The 19,046-nt window shown below is 56.7% G+C and overlaps 1 protein-coding gene across 2 annotated transcripts in view; it reads left to right on the forward strand.

The window, feature by feature from the left end:
* Positions 1-3,049: 3,049 nt before the first annotated feature.
* Positions 3,050-19,046, forward strand: part of PRDM16 (PR/SET domain 16) — a gene marked incomplete at both ends in the record, with an annotated part of 337,348 nt that continues 321,351 nt past the window's right edge. For both annotated transcript variants that reach the window (XM_082009472.1, XM_082009473.1), the window contains one exon: positions 3,050-3,086. In XM_082009472.1, the coding sequence (XP_081865598.1) occupies positions 3,050-3,086 (37 nt within the window). The remainder of the gene's footprint in view (positions 3,087-19,046) is intronic.

Consider the following 19,046-nt stretch of genomic DNA (forward strand, 5'->3'; position numbering starts at 1 on the left):
GGAACGTGCACGCCCAGGTTCTGCAGTGGTATTAACCTTGCCGTCGTCTCTGCTTCCTCCCCCCCACCCCGTATTTCATCGCTAAGAGCACCAGTAAGGGTGACTTAATTTTTCCTCCCTGCACAACGTGCAGACATTTCTGTCTTTCTCAGAGCGGTGTTTCTTCCGGAGCTTCTCAAGGGTTTTCGGGTAAAAAAAAAAAAAAAAATATTTTCAGACCCCTGAAGGTGCCACCAGGCTGCTTCGGGGAAGGAGCTGTCGCGGAGGTGCTACGCCTCCCCGACCCGGCCTAAATCGCTCTTCACCTGCGTGTAAAAAAGAGCCTTTGGGCCCCCAGCGCGGCCGCGGATCTCCCTTCTCGTTTCACGCGGTTGCGCGTGTGCTCGCCCCGCTTAGGAAGGAGACGGCGCCGGGGCAGCGCGTGCCTCGCCCCGAGCATTAACTCCTGCTGCGACTTGCGCGCAGCGCTGCGCGGGGCCGAGGAGCACTTTGCGCGGCGGCCCTCGGCGAGGGAGCGCGGTCCCTCTGCGGCAGCCGGGCGGGCTCAAGCCTCTTCATTCTCTCGACCGCTTAAAACTACTTGCGCACCCCAGCTGGCGCAGCGCCTTGCCCCGCGTGGCTCGGGACTCGCGTGGCGTTCCGCTGGTGTCCCTTGCCCACCGTGCGCGGCAGCGCGTTTTCAAAGCTGGCCGCGTAAAATAACCGGGGAACGCGGGGCTTTGCGAGGAAAGTGCTAGGCAACCCACGCGCAAATCGCAGCCGCTCCAACACCCCCTCCTCCAGCCGCCGTGGGCCCCCGCGGCACGCTGCAGGGCTTGTGTACTGCCGTGGCTACCTCCCGGGTAAGGGAGCCGGTCGAAGGTGCGGGCGGTCTCCCCACCGGCCACCCGGCCGGGAGAGCTCGGCGGGTGCCTCTCCCCTGGCATGCGTGGGGCAGAAAGGCTGCTGGTTTCCCTGGAGGAGACCACGCGTGTCTCCAGGCGCGCGAGGCCGCCGGCGTGGGCACCTGGGCTGACGGGGGGGGGGCGAGAGTGTTCCTGACCCCTCCTCGCTCATCCACTTGCTATTCTGCGTGGACGCGACACGCACTCGAACAGGTGCGGGCCGTAGAAGGCGGCTGCGGGCGCCCAGCCGCACACCTCGCTCCGGGACTCGCCTGTGCCGCGGCCCACGGGAGCCCTGCTCCTGCCCCGGGGCTCCACGCGTGGAGCGGCACCGCCGGCAGCAGGTCCCCGCGGGAGGGCAGGCCGGCCCCGCACCCGGCCCGGAGCGGCAGGGACCTGCGGGAGTGGGACAGCCCCTGCCTTGGGCTTGGCCCGGCGGCTTTTCGATCGCTTCTCCGCGGCTCCGTTCGCGAAAGCGCGGGGGATCCCCCGTCCCCCGCGCCGCACCCTCCGCAGCCCTCCGCGTCTCCCACGCGGGGAGGGGCGGGAGAAATGCCCCGGGACGATATTTTCAGGCTGAAATCTCTGTCCCGTGAATATCTCGGGAGGCAGCTAGCGCCCAAAATCGTTGGAAGAAATACTCCAACGGGTTGGAAACGCCCGAGAGCCGAGGAGCCCGTTTCCCATCCGGGGTGCCCGCTCTGCGCGGAGACGGGCGCTACCTGCGCGCTCCCGCGGCCGGCCACGCACAGGCACCGCTCCCACATTTTAGGCGACACGTGGCTGCGCGTTCCCTCCGCGCGTATTTATTTTATTCGGGCTCCTGCTCGCCGCCCGTCCCTCTAACGCCGGCTCCGCGGAAGCGCCTGCGAGGGCCCAGCTCCCATTTGCAATTAAAGGGTTTATTGAGGAGGAGAAGGCCGGTAATTAGCAGGACTCTTCCCCCCTCCCCCGTTCCACCTGCAGGGCAAAAGTGCAGCTGGCGGAACGGCTCCCGGCAGCGGCCCGGCGGAGTTTTGCGGGGCCCTGCGGCGGGAGGGCTCCCGCTTCTGCGCCTGGCCCAGCCCCGGCACGCGTGGGCGCCCACCGGAGCGCTCGCCCGACCCCGCTTCGTTTGGGGGGTGTCCCTGACGGCGCGCGCTCTCTCCGGATTAATCTCATTAAATCCTACCTCTCCACCGCCTCCCGTGACCGTCTGACCCGGCCACTTGAATTAAAATAAGCGCTTTCTCCGCGGTCCGCGCCGGGCTCTGCGCCCCCCTCCCCCGCTGCCCTCCCCAGAGCGGCTCTACCTCCGCCCCCGGGGGACGCGCGGTCCCGCGGGGCTCGACGCTCCGTGGGGTGGCTTTTCCCTCCTCTCGCCCCTTTCCTCGGGTGTCCGCGTCTCGCCCGGCTTCCCCCGTCCCTCGGGGCGCGCCGCCCGAGCGCAGCGGGGTGCGCGGCCGCGGCCGAAACGTTCGCAAACGCGGGGAGAGGGGCCGGGGCGGGAGGAGCGGAGGCTTCCAAGCGCCGGTGCGGAGCGGAGACGCGAGAAATGACGGCAGAACACGAAGCGCTAATGACGTTGTTTTAAAAGTTAAGCACCCCCCCGAGCCGAAGGGGCAAGAAAGGGGGGAAAAGGAGGGACAGACAGACAGACAGACGAGCTACTGTAAATAAACCTCTTTCCGATGGAAAAGAAAAGCGGGGCTAGAATAGGTGCGGCTACGAGCCGCCGGCGCAGCCGCTCCGCAGCGCTGCCGTTTAGCGGGAGCCGGGAGGAGGAGGAGGAGGACGTAAGGATAATCACCTCTGTCTAGGATGGCACCTCGATCCTTAAATACTGTCCCGAGGGTCAGGGCAGCGCGCGGGGGGTCAGGAGCCGAAGGCTGACTTTTCTTAAAGGGGCCGATCGGGGGAAGGCTGCGAGGGTGCTGCGAGAGAGGAGGGGGGAGAGATAAGTGGTCTGAGGAAGAGGCTAGGACCAAAAACACCCCGAAAAACCCCCCACCGCCCTGATGATGATGAATACATTGGAAAGTTTTTTTGGCCCTGCCGAGGGTGTCAGATTGAATGCTCTGTGCGCATGTGCGAAGGTGTCCAAACTGACAATGCTGGGGAGATGAAGATAGTGTGTAGCTGCTTCTGGGCTCCAGGAGGAGGAGAGGGATCCGCCAGCCGGCACGATGCGGTCCAAGGCGCGGGCGAGAAAACTGCCCAAAAGTAGGTCCTTCCCCTCCCCTCTCCCGCGCAGCACCTCCCCGGCGGCCGGGGCCGGGGGCGCGGAGCCGGGCCGGGGGCTGCTGCGGCCCCTCGCCCTCCCGCCCGCCCTCCCTCCCGCGGCGGCGGCGGCGCCCGCCGCGGCCGCGCCGCCCGCCCCGTGTGCGCGGAGACCGGCCGCGCTGCCCCGCGCCGCGCCCGGGCGCGCTATAGCGGGGGCGCCGCGGGCGAACGGCGAGCGGCGCGGGGCCGGGGGAGAAAAGCGAAAGTTAGCTGGAAGTTGACGAAAGGGGATAGCAACTTTTTTTTTTTTTTTTTTATTGAGTCGTTCCAAGTCTTGTGAAATAATATTCCTGGCTCTTGAAATAGTGGGCGCTAGAGCTCTGCGTTTGGCATCCGCCGGGGAGCCCCGGCGCCGGGGGGGCCGCGGCAGCGGGGGGGCGAGGAGCCCTCCCGGCCGCGGGAGCGATCCTGCGGGAGAGGGAAGGGAGAGAATTCGTGTGTGTGGGGGGGGAATTAAAAAAAATGGACTCGCTCTCGGCGAGGGGCTTCGGACTGGCGGGGCCGGAGGGAAGGTCCCGAGCGCAGCCCGGCCGGGGGTGCAGAAGCTCTGGGGGAGGGGAGCGCGGGGGAGTGTCTTTAATTTTTAATTTTTAAAAATTTACTTGGGGGTGGAATTGCGGCTCGTAGGTCTTGCGCAGATCCATCCCCCCCTTCCCCGTCTTCCACCGGAGCCTTTTCCCTTCTTTCTTCCGAGTCGTTTCCAGGCTGGATTTTCGGAGGAGGAAAGCGGGGCTTCCTTGCCCCCGCAGAGCCCAGCTGCGAGCGCGCAGCCCCCGGCGCTGTTACCCCGACTTTAGTTTCTGTTTCGCTGTGGCTCCCCGCGAAGCCTCTGGCGGCTGCGAAGCTCCAGCGTAGCTCCGCGCCCGCGGGGGAGTTCCCGAGTTCGGGTTCCGCCGCTCGCCTTGGCACCGCGAGTCCGTGGGGCGGCCGTGGGCGCGCGGCGCGGGGCTCCACGCAGCCCCCGTGCGTGGGGACCGCTCCGCCGCGGGCCGGGGCAACGCGGACGGGAGAGCTCCGCGGCCCCGCGGTGGCAGGGATCCGCGCGGGTTAAGCGTCGTCTCGCAGCCCGGCCGGCGAGGAAGGGCAGCGGGCTCCAAGGCTCAGCCTGTCGGTCAAGTTCGTTATCCGGGGGCCCCTGCGACCCCTCAAGGCCGGCGGGCGTTTTCCGCTGCGGGGCCGGTCCCTGCTCCCGGGCAGAAGCTGCGGGGCCCCCCCTGCCCCGCGCAGACCTGCCGTACAGCAGAGCGGCTTCCCCGAAAAACGCCTTTCGTTCGGCGCTTCCACCGCGCTCCGTTCAGAGGCCGCGGCTGCCCACGCAGCCCCGCGCGACCGCGGCCCCGCACGCTGAGATGCCGCCCGGAGGCGGTGGGGCTGCTCTCTGGGAAGCTGGCTTGCCATTAATCCTGGGATTTATCTTTTTTTTTTAATTCCTCAATAAACGCACGCTTTAAACGCCCCCGTTCAAATCCCAACTTTTCGAAAAACTCTTCAGCACGTATTGGTTTGGGTTGTTCAGAGGAAGAGTCATTTCCAGAGCTCCCTTGGCCGTGGAAGCGAGCTGGAGCAGCGCGGCATATTCCCCTTTCCCCCCCGCTTTTTTTCGCCTCCTTTTCGTTCTTGTCGCCCCTGCGAGAGGCGCCGGGTTTCCGCAGCCGCGTGCCGCTGCGCCGGGCTCCGCCGCCTCTCCGCGGCCGGCCCGGCCTCTCCCCGCGGGCTGGCCGAGCCCGGCGGCGGCCGGCAAGGCTCGGCCGGTGCGGCCGGGAGGTTTTCGGTGCGGGGGCAACCCCGAGGGCTGGGGCTCGGCAGCACCGGGGCGCCCGGCCGAGCTCCGATCGCGATCGGGTGTTTCGCACAGGGCCCGGCGGCTTGCGGGGTGTCGGAGGCCGCAGTCCCAAACAGGTTTCGCTGTCCTGGGGGCATTTCGTTGCAAAATTAGAGTTAGAGGCGGGCGCGGCCGTGCGCGCACTTCTCCGCACTGACACCGCGCGGCACCGCGACCCCCGCCCCTGGCTGCGGGGCAGCCGAGGAGCCCGGGTTCGCGGGCAAAGCCGCACACGCGTGGCCGGCCGCGGGGTGCGGCGGCGGGGCGTGCGGGAGCCCGCGGCGCTCTGCGGAGCGGCCTTTCCCCGGGCAGCGCTCGCAGCGGACGCGGGCTCCTCGCCCGCCGGGGCCGCGCCGGAGCCGCCGGCGCCCGCCCCGGGGCGGGGGGTTCCAGCCGCGGCTGCCGGCGGAAAAGGGGAGGCGAGCGGCCCGCGGCTGCCGCCGGAGCGGGGATGGTGCCGGCGCTCGCCCTCGCCCCCGGGCTTTCGTTTCGCAGGGGGCTCCGGGGGACGGCGGCCGGTGCCCCGCGCTCCGGCGGGGCTCGGCCGGCCGGTAGCCCCGGGAAGCGGGAGGGAGCCTCTGCTGTAGCGGGCGGGCAGGAGGAGGCCGTGCCCCCGCGGTCAGTGGGCCCCGTCCTCCAGCGGGGAAATAAACCACCGGTGACCGGGGAGAAGCCTCCGCCGCGGCGGCCGGGGACGGAGCCAGGCCGTTCCCCCGCCAGCCCCGCATCGCGTCTGCAAAGCACAAACACGGTCCCGCACCGGCGGGCTCTCGGCTTCTCAAGAAGCCTCCCGGCCGGGGCCGGTACTCCTGCGGAACCGCTCGCCTTTCGTCGGCAGCGAGCGGACAAAGTCAAAGCTTCGCCTCTGGGTTTCCCGATAGCGCGGCTGCACCCCCAGGGCGGGCCGGCAGCCCGGCGCTGCCCGGCCCTCGGCCCCGGGCTTCGCCTCCGCCGGGACGGGCGTCCCCGTACGGCTGCGCGCTTTCGCTGCCGGGCAGCGGCCGGGGGCCGCAGCCTGCCCGGGGCTCAGGGCCGCGGGGGAGCGGCCGGCCCTGCGCGGCCCCTCGGCGGCCCGCGCAGCGCTGCGCGGAGGCCGCGGGCGTTGGGTCCCCGCCGCCGCGGCGGCTGCGCGCCCCCGGGCCCGCTCGGCGAGGCGATCAGAGGGGCGCCGGGCAGGGCAGGGGGTTGCTCCGCTTAATGTATGTGATGCGCAATTAGCTCCCCGACGAAAATTGCCAAGGGTTTCGGATCGGTTTAGCCTTCCCCCCCCCCCCAAAAATGTAAAACAGCCCAATTCTGTAAATATAATTTATCAAACGCCCGCCCTCCCCGCTGGATTCATTTGCGAAAGTGCCGAGGAACGAGTGCGGAGCGCTGCCTTCTCCTGCCCCGGGGAGCACGGGGGGGTGAGCGGGGCTTTGCCGTGGGAGACGCTTCGGACTCGCGGCTTTGAGGTGCCGAAGCGCTGAAGACCCAGAAACTGGGGCCGAACTCCGGCCCGCAACGAAGCCGGGGCCGCCGGCGCCCGCGTAGGCTGTGCGTGAGCTGCGCCTGACGCTTTACCCGCGCGGGTTTACACCGCGGCGCGTTTCCCGGAGCCGCGGGAACGGGAAGCTCGCAAAGCGCGTCCACGGACGCTCCGCTTTTCCCGTGCCACCGAATTCCCGTCTCCTGCAGAAACGGCGTGCAGATGCGTCTGCCCGTCGAACCGAAAACGCGCACACAAAGGTCTTACAACGCGTAGTAACTCCACGCGTACCTCCACTGCTACCTGCGGGAATCGGGTGACGGGCGTTTTAGAAACTTTGTTTAGCAGCAAATAAAGCTGCCTTGTTTTGAGGCGTTGTATCGGAGCTGCAGGATGAGATGGCGTCTAGCAACGGCAAATGAGGTCTCTAACGAGCTGGGGGGAGAACATTTAAATGAGGGTATTTCTGAGGGTGGCTGTGAAAAATACCTGCTGGAGACGCAGAGGTCGGACAGAGCGGAGGATTGCTCTCCCGTCCCCCGCACAGGCAGGCAGGCACCCTCCGGCGTGCAGCCGTACGCTGCTGGTGGCGTGAGACCTTGACGCGGGCAGGATCCCGAAGCACCGAGGGAGGGAAAGCCAAGCGCACCTGAACCGCACGCAATCTCCGCTCGCTCCTGGGCGAAACGCGGCGCGGGAGCTAGGGTTTCACAACACGGGAGCGGTGTAATTCATCGCTGCTGCCGGCTGTAATAATACCCCGGCTCCTCAGGCGGACGTAACCGTTGCGTGACCGGTGCCGGAGGGATGCTCCGGCCGGCCTGCCGCAGCGGGGTGACACCTGCCCGCGTGGGCCGCGCGGCGAGCCGAGGCACCGGAGGCGAGCCGCAGGGGAACCTGCTGAAGAGGGAGATATCCTTCTGCGGCGTGGCTGCGTTCATTAATGCCTGTAAAGCAGCTCGAGCTCCTCGGAAGGAAAGGGCCTATTGAGGGAACGGTAGCATTGCTGTTATTAGGGCGACGATTATTACGGCTTATATGTTTTATAAAAGCTCTGTACTATTTAACGTAGCGCTTCAAAGACAAAGGCCTAAAGAAGTTTGCAAACATTGTTAATGAGGTAAGGCTCGGCAGCCGCCTCGACGGTGGGGAGCATGTCGTTAGGTCTGGGGCGCAGCTGGGGAAGCGGAGGCAGCGTGTGCGACTTGCCGGAGGATCCCCGTCCTGGTGACAGGATCCCGAAAAGAACCTGCGTTTTTCAGGCTGGCTTTTTCCCTTCTGACTGTAAAATTTGCATTCTCTCTGTTCAGTATAATTTTTTCTCCTCTTGCAGTAAACTTAGGGTGCGAGAAATGGCTTATTGGAAGAAAAAAAATCTACATTTCCAATCCAGGCCTTTTCTCCGGTGCGAGGCTGATGGCATATAAGACTGTACGTGCTCCCTGTGGGCCGGGGCAAGCTCATGCTTTGTTTCCACAACTCGATGGCTCTCCCACTATTGCTGGATCCGTTTTGTTTTTTTTTTTTTTCCCCCCCGGTTAGAGGTCCTTTAAAAAACTCCCGCAACTCTGAACGCTGACCAAAAGGCTCAAAATCTTAGCTGAATAATGATTTTCTCATGCCTGCCTCCCAAAAGATATTTTTAATCCTGTAGGGGTAAGTAACCGGCATATCAATAAATATATATATGTACACATACGATGTCCATCTGCAGTTAAGAAGGAAGACGTCTGAAGGATATGTGCAAACACATTTGTTTCCACTCTCTGGCTAACAGCCTGTTGATATGTCAGTACTCCGCAGCATTCCGCACCAAAATTACTGCTGTGTTTTCTGATCTTAAATATGCCCTTTTTTTTTTTTCTGGAGGAATTTCAGGTCAGGGATGTCGTAGCGGAAAAGATCTACGACCTTATTATTCCTTTTATTTTCTTAATGGATTTTCATGCATCACCGCTACCTACTCATGGGCTGTTTATTTTTATTTTTACTGCAGTAGGTTGTGTGTTATGTAGTGTCCAAATCTGTAACAGAGTGTCCCTGTAGTGTCCTGAAGAGGGTTTTTTTTTTTTTTACCCCCCCTCTCTTCATTCAGTGAACGATGTGACCTTCTCTGCTAATAAAAATGAAATATGACTTTCATCCCTGGAATAAGTGTACTTCGTCGTGCTTCCGAACGCTCACACCCCGAATAAGCAGCTTGCCTTTTTTTTTTTTTTTTTTAATTGGGAAGAAATTTCCCTGCGGTAAGGGCCACGATGTGTGCTGAACGCCGGTAGGTAGGGCTAGAATCTGAACTCCTTTTTGGCGGAGTAAAGCGCTTCTCTGTGTGGAGGTACCGATTCGCAGCTGGTCCGTCCCGCAGCGCAGGACAGTGGGAGGGGTGAAAGTTTCTGTTCAGAGGGTGGACGAGCTTTCATCACGTCCCCCCCCCTGCAAAGAGGGGCTTCGCCCAAATTTACAACAAAGTTTGAAAGGCTTTTTTTTTTTTTTTTGGTGCCACTGAACCCACTTTTGCCCTGCAAACAAGGCCACCGTCTCTTGGGGAGACGTTTTCCAGGTGAAAATGGACTGAGACAGCCAAATTATTTCCAGTAGGCCACAGAATAATGCTTCTATCATGGTAAATCTTGGTCTCCGCTGAGCTGGTGCGGAAAGGCTTCATCTTCTCGTAACCGTTCACTTTCTGTAACGCCGTGGCCAAGACCGGAGCACCGTGCTCCGAAAAGGAGTGACTGCACAAGCGTTCGGGGTGAAATGTCGGAGCCAGAGAAACTGGGTGGCGATTCCTTTTTGTCTCGATGATTTTTCCATCTTTCAGGTGGTTTGCTTTAAGGTGCTATTTTGATGTGGTAGGTGGTTGCTGGCCTGTTTGTTTTGGCTTACGAACTCCCTCGCCACGGCTGTGAGACACAATGCCCCGGCGTCAGCTATTGGGATCAATTTAGCCATCACTACTAGATAACGCTGTCAGCCCGTTTGAGATAGGTATTTGTTTAATAGTTAATGTTCTGTACAAAATGCAGAGGGTGGGGAGAAGTCAAACTGGAGTGAATGCTCTGCTTATTTTATATCCACTATAACTATTTTTGCCCATGAAAATTGGCTTAATTATATCAATGGAATGTTTCTTTTTCAATTCTGTATGCAATTAGTCCATCTTGCTGGCTGCAATTTATTTTAATAAAAAAATAAACCGGTGGCGTGTTCAGTTCCTCATCCCCTGGGGACAAATGCGATTGGTGTGTTTAATTTCATTAACTACAATGCGGCCTACTGGAAAAATGTATAAAATCAGCTTTATACAGCTTAAACGCTGGCATTTGAAACAAATCATTACTGCATTAGCTGTCACACCGGTAATTCTAGAATCCAAGACAAAAATATTATAGCTGTTTTTATAACCCTCCGCAAATACGCTGTTAAAATAATTTGTAATCATTTTTTAAACGCGCCCTGATGTTTTTAGTTAAAATATCTTATCGCCGCCGAAGAAGGGTGGCCGGTCGCTATCGTGGGTGTGTTTTATCGAGCGGTTCCGAGGTTGCTGCCCCTGTAGCAAACCCACGCCCGGCTGCCTGAAGCTCCCGGGTTCGAAGACGGGCCGTTAGGACGGGGTGAAACGCGCTTCCCTCTGCGCCTTTTCCGCCGAGTCGGCTCGCGCCGGTTTGCGAGCCTGGCTCTCGGCAAGGCGAGCGCGAGGAACGGATTTCCCCGGCGGCGCAGCCTAAGGACACCGTGAAATTCGGCGTGATTTCAGATACCGCCTCCCCCTTCGGCCGGCTTTTCTTTCCGTGCTGCCCGGCGTGCGACGCCTTCGCAAAGTCGCTCCGAGTGTTTCCTCGGCCTCCCGAGGGCAGGAGGGGAGAGGGGAGGGTGCCTGCATCCCTCTCCTGGTACCCTCCTGAAAACAGATTTCCGTCGTGCCTCCGTCGGCTTGTGCTAAGGGCCAAAAGCAGCCGGGCTTCGGCGATGCGGAGCGGCCCGGGACCCTCACCCGGCGGCGGGGGGGGCAGAACGTGGCGCTCCGGCTCGCTCACGACTCTGGTTCCTCCTGCACTTCCTTAGCCAAGGAATTTTTCAGATGCCGCGATTTAGCCGCAGAACTGTCCTTCGCTCTTTGCGTTAATACGTACGTCTTTCCTACGTAAGCGCGCGCGGTGCTGGTCGAAGATGCACGTACGATCCGCGAAGAGCGTCGAGCAGAACACACGTGCCTAATCCTCTTTGTGAAAACTGAGGCTAAACTGACAAAAATCAGTTGTTTTTTTTTTTTAAGATGAGAGGCCAGATCCTCAACGCATGTAAATCGGTATCAACATCAATGAAACTAATTTTCACCAGCTGAGGACGTGACCCGGGAGACTTTGTGCGTGTGTGTGTAAAATACACAAATATTGGTGTATCGCTGCTTTACAGGGGTTCGCTTTGAGCGCCTGCAGGTCGGTAACCGAGGGAGAGACGGAGCTCGTTTGCGTGGTTTTGGGTTTTTTCCTCTTAACTTATGGAACGATCGATTATGTAACCTCAGCGTATTTTAGACAGACTGGATTTTCTGAAGGGGCACGGGCTTCCTTTCCGAAGAAGTCCTACAGGGAAGAAGGGCCGTATTGGACGCGAGCCATCTCTTCCCTTGCCTGCGCCACGCTTTTATTACTTCCCGCCCCCCCTTCCGCTGCTGTCATAAACAGTAGTTAATTTTCTTTTCTGCGTCTTTAACTTTATAGCCGCGGCGTTTTGGTAGAAGTGATATCGAGTTATTGTTTTATTGGTATTACGGGGTGGGGGGGGAATCATCTTTATCTCCTACTTTATTGGCTACCGAATCGCTTCGGGGGGCCTCGAGAAGCTAGACGTGGTTTCCCTCGTCGGGCTGAGGACGGCGGAGGCAGCGCCGGTGAAGCGGGCCGCACGGGTGGGCACGGGGCCACGAGCACGTTTGGGGGCGGCCGGCCCCGCTCCCGGGCTCCGCGCGCGCCGCTCGAGGGCAAGCGCGCGGCTCTTCCCTCGCCGCTGCGCAAAGCTTCCTGGCCAAGCGGCTTCACCCCAGCGCTGGCGCCCGCCGGGGCGTGGGCCGGCCCCAGACCTGGCCTCCAGCTCTGCGGAGCACGTGCGCTCCGGCTGCCGGCCTCACGCCATCGCGCTGAGGGCGCGCGACTCGTTGGCCGCGAGGAAATGCGGAAAGTTGGCCGCGAAGTTTTGCTCGGAACGGGGAAAAGTCGCGGAATTGCGCAGCGACGGAACCGGGGGCGGCGTCCGGCTATTAAAACAGAACTCCCACCGAGCGTTGAGCGCGTTGACGCGATGTTGCCCGATGAGAGGCTGGTCCGAGACGCGGAGAAAGCGCGAAGGGTGCTTTTTGCTTGGCTGACAAACTAACTCGACCAGCCGAAGCAAATAATTTACCCTCAGCTGCTTCATCTGTGGAATGGGAGGGAGACGCACACCCGCCTTCGTGATTTCTGGAGAAGCGTCTCGTTAGCAACCTTTGCGTTTGCTCCGACTCCCGTTGAGGTGGTTGGGACATTTTCACTGAATTTTAGCGGATCAGATTTTTTTATCTTTTTTTTTTTTTTTTTTTTTGCACATATCAGATTTGGCTAAAAATCTTTTATTCCATCTCAGATTCTTATTAAAAAAAAAGGCTTTTGTTTACAAAAGTGGGTCTGGCATTTTCTTTCCTTTCAGGACAGTATTTAGTGTTTTTTATTTCACAGCAAATGGACCTTTTGGGCTCAATCATGTAAATTAATTTTTAAATGGCTGTGCTTGAAGTTCATGTAGTATAAAATTGCTTTACCCTTTTTTCCTTTGTTTATGGAAAAGGACTGGTTTCATTTTATATTTTATGACAGAAACGTGAAATAAAGAACCGGCACGACTTGCGAGCGACCATACGTTTTATTTTAGAATTATCACATAGGAATAAAATAAATTTAAATCCCTACATGGCACAATAGTCGTATTTAAAAAGCAGTTGGAAAACTTTGAAAAGCCCTCTGCTCGGAAACAGTTCTGCTCATATATCCCATATATAATGAATAAAAACCAGATCTTTTGTTACTTTGGGAGTTCTTAAGTTCTTCCTGCTCGAATACTCTTTGAGTATTTATCCAGATAAAGTTGAGAACAGAATTTGGTCCTTCGTCCCCTGCTCATGATAGCATTTACCAAGGAGTGATTTTAGGAGCCGCTCGGTGCCAGTGGCCGAGGACGAGCCCTCGGAAATCCAAATTAACTGCGGGGACGCGTCCTCAAGGCAACGCCTGAAGAGCTACCGATGCTTCCCCAGACACGGAGGACATCCGGGCGTTTAAGGCCCTCCGGGTAAATTCTAGTGCTTCCTCAAATTGGCTATCGGGGCGGGCTGGTGGTGTCGATAATTATTTACTTACGTATAAAAAAAAGCGTGTACCTGTGAAGCAAAACGCATGTCAACCTGTTAAATAGGGCTCAGAAAGCTCGCTTCTGGATTCTCTCTAGCAGTTCAGAGAGGCGGGGAGGTGGGCGATACAGATGTTAAAGGCCTCCACCTTTCAAAGTATGTCCTTAATTTCCTCTTTAAACTCGCCTATTACTTTTAAACTCCCATGTCGGATAAAACAGCGTTTTTGCGTAGTTGCTCGGTTAACGCGCAGATCCCTGCGTTCCGAGCGAACACGGCGCCTCGGTGCAGAGAGTCGCATGCGTAGCCTCTAGCCATGGTCAGAAAGTTTCTTGTATGCTGCGGGAGTCAATACCCCGGCTAAATATCGATTTACGCAATAGCGGCGGACCAGAAAAAGGAGCCGCGTTTAACACCTATCCATAAATCTATTTTTACCCAATGGACGGTAACTGGTTTTTCCAAAGCGTGTGAAGTAAGCCTGGAGGCGTTAATCAGAGGAACGCCCCGCCGCAGAAGGAATTCCGTTAAGCGTCTCTTCGGGGCGGCTACGGCCGCGCTACCCAGGGCACCCGCGCTATATCGGCGAGTCTTGCTTCTCGCACGGCAGCGGCGGGAGGAAGTACCTGTCTGGGGAAGCGGAGGTTCTCGTAGGTCTGAACCTCAGCCCAAATCACCTGGAGACCGACCAGAGAGCTTGGAGAAACGGGGCTTCCTGCCTGCGGACCTCGCGGCTTCCCCCGCCAGGCGCTGGCGGAGCGGGCGCTAGAACGAAGGAGGTGGGGGGAAGAGAAGGCAACGAGAATGAGGAGGATCTCTGGAGTGTCGCGTTGGTTCGGAACCCTCCTTTCTTGCCTAATGAAAATACCGAGGGCGTGACTTTGGGCGGTTTGAGGCTCCTCTCTAGCTCAAGACCAGGAAATCTGAATTCCATGATGGAAACTTGCCTTTGACCTTGTGTAGCTGAGCACTGTCTTAGGGGAACCTTAGCCGTAGCTGGACGTTTACTCCCAAAAAGCAGCGTTGCCGCCTCGCTGCTCAGAACCTGAAGCCTGCTGAAGTTCATGGTAGTCCCTCCATTGACTTTGCTGGACTTCGGAGCAGGCCCTCAAGGCACTGAACTCTTTGGGACCTCAATGCTCCTTCCATATAAAGATTTCTCTTATATCTGAGTTTGTATGTAGCGCTTGTTAACGATTAGCTACCAAGAGTCTGGTGGCAGATATACCTATTTCCATGGATGAAATCAGCTGTGCCTTTGTCTCTACTTCTAAACTCCTTTTTCTGCTGTGACCTGGCTTTTAAAATATTGATAAACTTTTTTTTTTTTTTTACCCGTAATTTGAAGAGCTACACGCCTGATTCTTCTCAAAGAGCCTAGAGGAATGTGTATTTACCGCCCTTCAGAATCCAGGCGTAAGTGGAACAATCCCGTTCCGTAGTCACGTTTCAGTAATTGAAGACTAAGAGACAGCTTTGAGGACTTCCCCGTCGATATATGTATGTGCGTCTAGTTCACAGTCGCAAGCTGTAGCTATGTAAGGCGTATTCTTGTTGATAAGGACAGATTCTTAACCTTTCTTTTTAGTTCTTTCGCTGAAATTCCGCCGTACGTGTTTGCAAGGAGGAGAATCCCTTAAAACACAGGCAAATATCTACCTGCTGACCTATCTATCTAGAGACTAAATATTGGAAGAGCGGTCGTTTAGATCAATCTTGCGCCTCGGTGCTCACATTAGAACAAAAAAAAAAAAAAAAGCACTCTTGAAAAATTACTGAATTCTCCTTGCAGTGTCGGGTTCCAAGATAATGATGTGTCTGTGTGTGAAAATATTAAATTGCAATAACATGCAGAGTGAGTGGCTTTCTGAATGGGGTATTCAGTTCACAGCTTGGACTATACATAAAGCTAGTGAGTGACAGAATACAAATGGTGTCATAAAACATCGGGGGAATTTACAGCCAGTCTCAATCTTTTTGATCTATATTCTATCTATGGAGCGCTCTCAATCTATCTATCTTTAGTTAATGAAACAGTTAAACGTATTTAATTATTTATCACTGTTTAATGTCAAGTGTTATCAAAACAGATTATGTTCCCGCCCCCCCCCAAGGTATTAGAGGAACTCTAAACTGTATGTACTAAAGTCTGGGATGTTTCCTGTCCAAAGATAATGCTTAAAAACACTTCCCCGTGCGTGGATGTTTTTAAATCGCAATTGTTTGCTGAAAGCAGACCCTTTCATTCCGTTGCCTGAGAGCACGCCGTATTCCTAAAACTTTGCTTGCTTCTTACACAAACTGCTTTTATTCTTTGTAGAAAAAAAAAAAAAACCCAAACAGGGAAATGAGAATTTGGTTTTGCTCAAGCTGAGAAACGAAATGTAACGGGGCAGTTCTTGGAGGGTATAATTTGACCCACCTCTCTGATACGGCCCAACGACAAAGAGCCGAATTGCAAAATCGTTCGAAAAGTAGGTTTGCTACGCCCACCCTCCGCGCAGAGATCGGGCCCAGCAGGGTCTGGAGAGCTCCAGCAACGGTCGCGTCTAAGGACCCAGCACGCCACGGCGTCTTGTGGCTTTCCACCGTCCGGGTCTGCTCCCACGCGCGAGGGAGATACTTCATGAACGTTCTCCAAGGCGGCTGGGGAAGCTGACGCCGCTGCTGAGCGCAGGTGGGGGCCGCGCAGCCGACCTGCGGGGGTCTCGCTTCGCAGAGGGAATTCTCGGCGTTGCGAACCTCCCAGGACGTTGGGGTCATGCTCTCCTCCCCCCCAGCAGAGGTGTTAATCGTCCCCCTCCGAAGGTTGTGTTGAGCTGCTAAAAGCCACCGTCTGTTACTGAATCTCATCCGCTAATTCTGGGCTGGAGGTAGGTGCCACCTGGGTCTCCTCCAGGGGCAGCTTTGATAAGAAATCAAATTCTTTCTTCTCTACCTAAGCTCTCTCTTTACCAGCGGTTTTAAATTGCTTTCCGCTCCTGACAGACTACCCTCGTTCAAAGAGAAACGGGGAGGTTGATGGTCCCAGTAAGTACGAGGAGTCCATTACCAGAGGACTGAATCCTGTTGGGATCTCCTGGGAGGCACCGCTCCTCGGCCCCCCAAACAGAGCTCGGCATTGTCAGCAGCAAGGGCAGGGGGATAAAGGAATCCAGCCTCGCTTTTCTCCCACAAAGAACCCTCAATACTTTTATTCGGCGGAAAATGGAATAATACTTCTGGGTTTGCTTTGAAAGCCACGGCCACCGGCTGCTTTACGCGCTGCGGATGGTTTCCGTAGGAGGAGCAGCTTTTTTCCAAGGGGAGAGGACTTTACACGTGAAATGAGATTAAAGGCATCTCTGTGCCAACACGTTAAACCTTTCGGGCTTTACACGAAATGTCGCTGTTTCGTTGCGGTCACGCGCCAGTCGGGGATCGAACGCCGCTGTGCGGCACCGCTGGCCACGCGGACGGCCGGGCAGCAGCCTAGCCTGCTGGAAAGAAAAGGTCTATTTTACGTCACGTGCCCTTTAAAACGCACCGCGCGGTAGCGTTCGTTTGGTGAAGGCAGGTTAGGCACCGCTTCGGGGGGTACGGAACTCTTGGGGAAGGGTCGCGTTTGTATAGCTATGCAGCATCCCCGTCTCCCTGCCATAAAAACCCTACTGACCCCAGAAAAACGCGGGAGCGAGGTCATCCCGCCCGCCTTCGCGTGTCAGGAGAGGTCGCGGGTATCGGTAGGAAGAGTTGAGCTAAATTTGAAAGCGCTGGGGTTTTTCATGTCTCCGTTTCTGATGTCTTTAAGTCCATTTAAAACGGTCTCTCGGTGAGCCGAAACGTCCCCGAGAAGCAGAATGTGCCGTTGCGGCGCGGCGCGAAAGCCTCTGCTGCTCCAGCACGGCGCCAGCACGCCGGCGTCCGGCTCGAAACGCGCTCCTCTCTGGCGCTGCCGTTCCCGCTGCGAGAGGCACCAGCGCGACGGCGGATAAATACCACGCGCCGCTGAAAAGCGACAGCGGGCCAGGCGGAGGTCTGGTAAGCACCGGCCGTGACCTTGCTGAGCCGGGCCCTCCGCTCCTGCCGTGGATTCACGTCTCTGGGAGCTGTCTTGGGTTTAATGTTGTCTGGTTTCTATTTTGGCAAGCAAGGGAAAAACTCACCAGCGCATCTGCTGGTTCGTCGTATCACCGTTTGTAATTTTCAGTGTCGCGGGCCAAAGATCCACGATGCTGTTAGAGTAATTCGTGTACTAGACTTTATCGCTACAGCTGATGAAGAGAAAAATTTTTGAGGCGAGGCGTCGGAGCTGACAGAGAAGGTTTTGGTATCGGAAACAGGCAACGAGGCGCTCTGGACGAGGTTTTCCGCCTCCGGCGTCGCGCAGGGAGTTCAGCGATGGCGGATGTGGGATGTTGGAGGTAAGCGGACTTGAGGCTAAAACGAGGAATCCCCGTTTTCCTGTGGGATGGGCGCTGCTGGGACGACGTCTGTGAGGAAATACCCGCACTGGGTGAACTGGGAAGAACATTTTGACGACTGCAGTCTTAGTTTTGGTCCCGAGCTCTTCAGTAAATGTGCGTTTCGGAGCAAGTGGCGTCGTTTACGCTTGTAGCGCAACATTTGTGTAGTAGAGCCCGAGCTTGTGGTCCTCGGTTTTCCCACCTGCCTACTTCTCGCTCTCAAGAGAGCAGGTAGAATGTAGGTAAGGGAGGGAACGGAGAAAAAGGCGCCGCTCTCGACGTAGCTGCTTTACGTACACGTTTTTCTCTGCTTTACGAAGATGTTGGCATTTTTTGCCCAATCTTTCTCGCTACCCTCTCTTACCCGCTTCCAAAATCTGTTGCTGGTTCTTGTTTCAAATACTGTAAAGTCGCGCTGGGAAGCATTGGCCATTTTCAAATGCCACTGAAATTGCTGTGACCTTAGACCCTCCAAAACTGAGCCTGGGAGTTTCGGGATTGTTTGTTCTTTCTGCTAGCTGCAGTCTTAACACTAAATAAATATACCTCTAAAAACCAAACTTGATGTTTGAAATGTGTGAGCTAGGTCACTCGAATCAAAGCGAAACCATTTTTTCTGTCCTCCAGAACTGGTATTTTCATTTCTAATCCCTTAAAAATGGCAATAATTTTCGTTGCCGTACTCAAGTGTGCACCTGGAAACACGTGGTGAAAGTGATCTCACAGTTTGTGCTGCACTGGGCCACGGGAGGAAGTTCAGAAAAGGAAAAAAAAAATCAACAGAAAGTTGTGTATCTTATTATATGTAATGTTTTTATATATTATAATATATATTATGTTGTTATATTATTGTATTAGGCTTCGGATTCCCTTCAGTCTGCAGCCACTACTTCAGTGGGTCCCATTTCCTTTTCGTTTTGTCCCTCGGAACCGAGAACTGGGGCTTGTTGAGACAAACGCTTCAAGGATATTATTATTCCTCTTCATCTTCCTCTCCTGGGGTGAAATGGCAACGCTTAGGTTCTTTGCCACAAGCTTCGTAGCACCTGAAATGGTAAAAGAGCGGCACAGTTGCTGTTTGGGGCAGCTGTCTGTAGGATCAAGTCCTTTCCGATGCCATCTTAGCTAAACCAGGGTGGTTTTTTCCTGGTGAGCCACGGTACCCGGCTCTCGGACGAAGCCGTCGCTGGGTAGCTTGCCCAGCCCGTGCGGGCTGCGGTCAGAACGAGGCGTTTTTCCACCTATTCGGGCAAGTTTATCTGCGTTACCGTCACTGGCGTTGCGTGGAAATTGCAGAGCTATTGAGATGTCAGGCGCGTCTTGGCACGCACGTGCCTGGAAGTTCTTCTTATCAAAGGAAGGTCCAGAATAAACTCTTGTTTTTTTCTGCGCTGTGTCGCCCGGTGCCTGAAGCTGTCCGGAGAAAGCGTCTTCCTTGCTCCGGCCTTTCCGCTCGGCGTTTTCCTGATGCGTGGCAAACGCGCGCGGTGAGCTGCGGCCGCCGGGAGCTGTGCGGTGCGCGCCAGCCCGCGCAGACGTCGGTTTTAGAGGTCAGTCCCGTGGCTGGGTCTTCCTCTGGTGGAGTGGGGAGGTTATTTATAGCGCTACAGATGTCTTGGTGGAAGAAAAATCAGAGTCGTAAAGTCACGTTAAAAATATTGATACGTTACCGATTATTACTTAGCCTGGGCTTCAAGCGCAAGTAACTGGTTTCCATAAATCACCCGATTCCTCCAGGACGCCAGCGGAACGGAGCGTCGCTGTTCGGGCGGGTTTCATT

This window comes from Phaethon aethereus (assembly GCF_964289735.1).
Source record: "Phaethon aethereus genome assembly, chromosome: 21".
NCBI lineage: Eukaryota > Metazoa > Chordata > Aves > Phaethontiformes > Phaethontidae > Phaethon > Phaethon aethereus.